Source organism: Arachis duranensis, chromosome 3 (genome assembly GCF_000817695.3).
Source record: "Arachis duranensis cultivar V14167 chromosome 3, aradu.V14167.gnm2.J7QH, whole genome shotgun sequence".
In the NCBI taxonomy this organism is placed as follows: Eukaryota; Viridiplantae; Streptophyta; class Magnoliopsida; order Fabales; family Fabaceae; genus Arachis; species Arachis duranensis.
In genome coordinates this window covers 7,484,387-7,490,386 of record NC_029774.3, presented here as the reverse complement: position 1 = coordinate 7,490,386, position 6,000 = coordinate 7,484,387, and the positions used below count along the sequence as shown (strand labels likewise).

Here is a 6,000-nt window from a genome sequence, read left to right as displayed (position 1 = left end):
TAAGTGTGCAATATATCATGACATCTAAGTACTTTAGTAACTAACACTGTTTCTATATAATATTCTTTATGGTAGTTGCTCATTATAGTAGTTTAGTGCATCTTAAATTTATTAACTATGACGGCGAAATTTTATGTGATATATATATAGTATAGATTTAACAGTTAACACCCAAAATATTTCTCATCACCAGAATATGGTGACACTCTTAAAGCAGCCAAACCCCACAAAATTTCCTTTATATCATATCATTAAATTAGAGGTATCACCAAATTAAATTAAACAAAGCTCCGACATCAATCTGATTCTCCATTATTTTATTTATACGCGGAGGGAGAGATCATTACCAAAATCACAAACTCACTCTAAGTCACTCTTAATTTACAAAAATTAATATCAACCATAAACGAACTATTGTGAAGTAAATATTTAAATTAGTTTTTAAAATATTTTAGATCGGACATTTTAGTTTTTTACAAATTTTTATTGTCTAGGATTCTTCGAAAATTATATTCTCGTTGGACAAATTAATTCTTTAATTATTTTTAATCTAAATTAACGAAGTGACAAATTCGTCTGATGGAATTAATTTATAAGAATTTAAAAAAAAAATTATTGAAGACTATATAGTAAGCAATCTAAAATTTTTTGAAACCTAATTTGAATGTTAATTCAATATTGTGTAACCTAAAGTTCACACAGAAGTTAATATGGTAAGTATATGTAACAACTAACAACATCCTTTATAGTTTATATGATGTGAACTTTAGTTTGTTTATTTAAATCCGAAAAAAAAAATCTGCTTATTTTTCATGTCGCTGTCGATATGACAACACTCAGCTTAATTTGTTGGCACAACAAAAGTCGCATTTGACTGACTTCCATTATCCAACAACAATAATACATTCGAGTTAAGAATGAGTCAAATTGTGTTTCTGTTTTTCCTTTATTATATAATTTTTTTTAATAATATGAGATCAGTTATAAATATCTATGTAACAATGTGTTGTTATCTATCATAAATATATGCCATTTTTTATCTTTTATTTTAAACAGTATTTGAGTGGTGTTGATATCGCTAAATGAAGATTTGTAATGAATCTACGTATAAGATAAGCACGTGAGTGTGACCTTTTAGCTTATCATTTGGTCTTTTAATTCAGAGGTCGAAAATTCGATTTTCATTTTAAGCATTTGTAGCTAAGTATTTGTCCATAAATAGATAATCTGCGACAAATGAATATCATTGTGTTCAAAGGTGAATCTCTTTAAGAAAAAATAAAAATAAATGCACCTAAACAAAAGATATAAATAACCAATTATTATTATTATTATTATTATTATTTAATAAAATATATTCTATGAGTTGACATGCGCGCCATGCATACAATACACTGGCAATGATCACAGCTTTTCATGCACATTCATCATTTGGAATTTCTATTGTCCTATATATGTAATTACATAACAGAAATGATAAGTGAACAATCTATTTTTTTTATTTTGTTAAACTAAATATACTATTTTTAAAATGCAAATATTCTTGTTTTATTTTTTTTGTTATTTACGATATTTTTTAATTTGATAGATTAAAGATTAATTTGACATAGATCAAGTTTTATTTAAAAATTTACCACTAAACACGAGTCAGATTTTTGCATATACAAAACTAGATTAAAACTGTTGCTAATTATTGCACCAATCCAAGTTGGGTGAACATCAACAACATAAAATTACCACATAAATGGCTAAATCTTCTGTTGCTGTCCACAATGGGTGAGAGTATAGGCCATTTTTTATATTTTGATCCGAAAGGGCTTCTTAGTTTGAGTTTCTGGTCGTAAAATGGCTTCTGAACTAATATCAGTATTAAAGAAAGTGGCCCAATCTTGTAGTTTTTCTAGATCATGAAAGCCCATCTAATATATGGGCTGGGCTACTATATATGTATAGTACTTTGCTATTGTTAAACGAAAGCCTGTCCATATACTAATTAAGTCAGACCCAAAAAATTTATAATTAAGGAGTTTAGATTCTTTAATCAAAAATGTTATTCGACACTAAAATCAACTGCTAAAATCATCACCAATATATTCGTGTATAAATACATGTATAATTTAATTTATTTTCAATGTGTATTTATATTTCGGCATATATTTTATATTGGTGACTGACTTTGATGGCTGAGTTTGGTATACACATAATATAGTCTTTCTTTTTTTGTTTTTGGTTGCACACGGTATCTCCCAACCTCACAGACAAATGACTAATTCGTCGCGAATCGGAGCTCCATTTAAGGGTCTGCCGCTGGCCAATGAGTTACTGCATGTACAAGGTGGGATTCGAACCCCCGACACTTGCTTAAACGGACGAGTGAATTGACTACTCGACCAACCTAAGTTGATTAATAGTCTTTCTTTAATAGTGAAAGATCTTTATTTAGTGTAATAATTAGTTTGTAGAAATAGTTACTCTTGGAGGAATACTTTTTTAGAGTTTAATTTTAATAAATTGATGGTATAGAAAGCTTTATATATTGAGATAAATTTAAAAAGTAGTATCAATTTTTTCCCTTAGTTTTGCTTATATTTAAACTAATAATTGCGAATTTTTTAATAAAAAGTATTGGTCCCTGATAACTCAAATTCTTTTATTGTAAGATGGAAATTATTAAATTGATCTACAAAATACCATTTTGGTAAACGCACTAAGTGGTGTGAATGTCTTGTTAGCTGTCAAATAATCCTTAAGGCTTAAGTTAAAATTTAAAATTTTAATATATTAGTTACTCAATGACATAGAGATTGATGTTAGCACTTCTATTTTTCTCAAGGTAATTTTTTTCACATAAACGAGTATCTATAAAAGAGAGAGGATGAAGTTTCCCAAGGTAATCTATTTTTATTATCAATTTAATTTCTCAAGGTAGAGGGTATATAATTATATATAGTCCTATATAATATACCACCATAATAATAATAATGAATGAAATTGAAACTTAGTGTAGTATATAACTAACTATATACTGACTAGTATTCTATAACTATGAATAGATGAGAAATATGTAATATTTAATTTGTTGATGTCATGGCCAAGAACCATCATCGCAAGTGGCACAACCTTCTTGAGCAATGTCAGTGATTTGAACACCAGAATCATAGATGACACCATTTTTCCAATCAGCCGGAAGAACCTCTTTCTGTGCCCAAATCCACTTCCCATCAAAACCTGCCGTTACAACTAACCTTAACTGCAATGCCCCTTCTGGAACCCTGCTTGTGTCCCACACCGCCCCATGATTTCTGCTTAGGAAACTCCAATTTGACGACCCAACCTACGTTACAGACACTTAAATAGTTATATATCTAACCGAACAAGAAGTACCATGTGTGAGTTGATGTTTTAATGAACATGTAATGTAACGTACCGTAGCTACATCAACGGCTACAATGTCAGTTTGACCACCTTGATACAAAAATTTAATAGCCAAGTAATTTGGCTTCTTGCTTGATTCTTCAACGCGAACAGCCAGGTTCTTGTTTTTGTACTCACATGGTACCCTGCTCCATTAAATTCATCCATAAATAAACAAGTAAGTATTTTAATTAAGTCAAACTTAATTGAAATATTTCTAAATCTATACGATGCTTGAACGTCCATAGCAAATCTTATACTATACGCAATACACCGCATTATATAATATTATGTAATGCAACATAGAGACATAGACCGTTGCTGTTACTAGAATAAAATAATTTTTGAAACTATGGTCCACCATGGATGTTCGCTTTTTGCGGTGGGCCGGTGCCAGCAGCCCCGGTAGGTGAGCACTGGGGACATTCACAATTTCACATACCAAAACAAAAAGAAAAAAATAAAAAATATTATCTTATCCAAACTTATACATAATAATTTAAATTATTAAATAATTTAAAATATTTAATTAAATTATTTAATATAATATCTGTGAAGAATAACAACAAATTAAATGATTAAAATTATTTTGATACCTTTTGTATTCAATGTCAAGAATGCCAAGGTTGAGAAGATGCTGAGCTTTTCCTTTGAGAGCCAAAGATTGAAAGGCTCTGGTGCTAAGAACAAAATCAGTTTTGTTATCTTTGTTAAGATCAGTAAGAACCACTCTGGTTCCTGATTTTGTGCAGAGCTTTGGGGCCTTGCATCTAATCTGGAAACACGCACCACAAGCAGCACCATCTCTGAAGATGGAAGGAACAGCAGCTGCAAGGTTTCCAGCACTTAACGACAGTGCCAATTCACCATAACCACACGCCCCAGCTGCAACAATAATATATTCAAAGAATTAATAACACAAATGGATGGAAATGGAATGAATGAAAGTGATAGATGGGTAGAAATCTCACATGACAGAGCAGAGGCTTTGGAGAAAAAAGAGGCCTTGGATTGGTGGACACAACGATCACAAGCGGTGGCAGATGATGAAAGAAGAAGCAACAACAGAGAGAAGCAAACAAAGAAAGCCATGTCGATTTCTTAATGTGTTCATTGATGATAACATACACTCTGTTTTATAGGGAATCAATGAATAAGCCACGTCAGCATCAACATTCAACAACACCGCGGCTACACAAACCATCAAAGACAAATAGTTACACTTACTTTATGACTTTTTTTTTATTTCACTCGGTTCTTATCTCCCTAATTCACTATAATAAGAAATGAAATACAAAACTTATTAATAAATATGACTAAAATGGTAACTGTGTCTGACTTAGTGGGGGTGTACTATGTGCCAATCCTAAACAGCTGTGTTATCCAGTTTCTTTAACTGCTTAGAGCCCTAGAGTGGAGTAGAGTACCGCGTAATATAGTAGCAGTAATAACGTTTTGACTTTTGACTTTCTAATATGTTTAGCTACATATCTTGGTGGTTTCTTAATTCTTATCTACACCTATTTTACTCACCGTTTACTAATTTATTTAAGGGGGTAATTTTAATAAAGATATTTTTATGTAAAGATGATATTGTAAATTATTAAGCAGTAAGAATATAAGGGACTTAAACATAGATCACTGACTTTATTAAGAAAATGATAAGAAAAACTCTTAAAAGATGTTCATACATCAATAATATATTGGTTTGACCGATTAATCAATTTACTGATTAGTTTGTTGTCAATTGTTTTTTTTTACTGAACTGAATTGGTCTAACCGATTCTCAGTTAACCCGATTGAATTTATTGGTTTAGTGATTTAATCTAATTTCTCAAAATTATATTAACTGTTTATAATATTAAGATGTCTTTATAAAAGTAACCATATTTATTTAAAATAAAATAATATTAAAAAAATAATAATAAAAAATTATTTAATTTAATTTAATAGTTATTATTTTAATATTATTCAATTATTTTAATAGTAATTAAACAATACAAAATAAAATAAATAATAATTAAAAATATAAAATAAGATAACTTTAAACTACTTTACACTTATTTTGTATGACCTATCAAACATTGTTAAAATTAATACTCATATTAGGTTTAATAGTGTCAGTTAATTTATTGTCAAGAGATGTTAATATTTGTGTGCTTAAATATACATTTACGAAGATTAATTATAGTCAAGAGATGTTAATATTCCTATGTTTAATAAACATTTATGATGATTAATTATACTCGAGCGTTAATGTTGCTATGCTTATATACATTTATGAAGATTATATTTCTTGTAAGAAAAAAAAATATTTTAATTTATATGCTCTTAGATTACTAAAGAGTTTCTTTACTTTATTCCGTGCATAATTTGTCAAATTAGCTTTGTCGAGGATCCATATTTTCTACACAACAATTTTGTTTGTCCGCTTTTATAACTGGACTTTTAATCACCCACCAATAAAATATAAAATGATTTGGCGAACATTGAATATGGACCACCAATGTAAGATGGAAGAAATTCTTATGTAATGCAAAGCCTTCATTAATCATTTTTTTATTTACTTTTATAAAGACCTATTAT

At 29.3% G+C, this 6,000-nt stretch overlaps 1 protein-coding gene across 1 annotated transcript; it reads right to left on the bottom strand.

Moving 5' to 3' along the window:
* Positions 1 to 2,881: 2,881 nt before the first annotated feature.
* LOC107477263 (expansin-like A2) lies at positions 2,882 to 4,534 on the bottom strand. Its single transcript, XM_016097247.3, has 4 exons — positions 4,386 to 4,534; positions 4,011 to 4,299; positions 3,428 to 3,560; positions 2,882 to 3,334 (listed from the first exon to the last, which is right to left on the bottom strand). The coding sequence occupies exons 1-4, from the start codon at positions 4,504 to 4,506 to the stop codon at positions 3,086 to 3,088; spliced, it is 792 nt and encodes a 263-aa protein (XP_015952733.1). The 5' UTR covers positions 4,507 to 4,534; the 3' UTR covers positions 2,882 to 3,085.
* Between the last annotated feature and the right edge of the window lie 1,466 nt (positions 4,535 to 6,000).

What these genes read in the sequence shown, in the direction of transcription:
- LOC107477263 (XM_016097247.3), bottom strand. Translation starts at nt 4,506, where the DNA reads ATGGCTTTCTTTGTTTGCTTCTCTCTGTTGTTGCTTCTTCTTTCATCA. An exon ending in CAAAGCCTCTGCTCTGTCAT is followed by an intron (nt 4,300 to 4,385) that starts GTGAGATTTCTA and finishes TTATTGTTGCAG; the next exon opens with CTGGGGCGTGTGGTTATGGT. An exon ending in CTTGACATTGAATACAAAAG is followed by an intron (nt 3,561 to 4,010) that starts GTATCAAAATAA and finishes TTAATGGAGCAG; the next exon opens with GGTACCATGTGAGTACAAAA.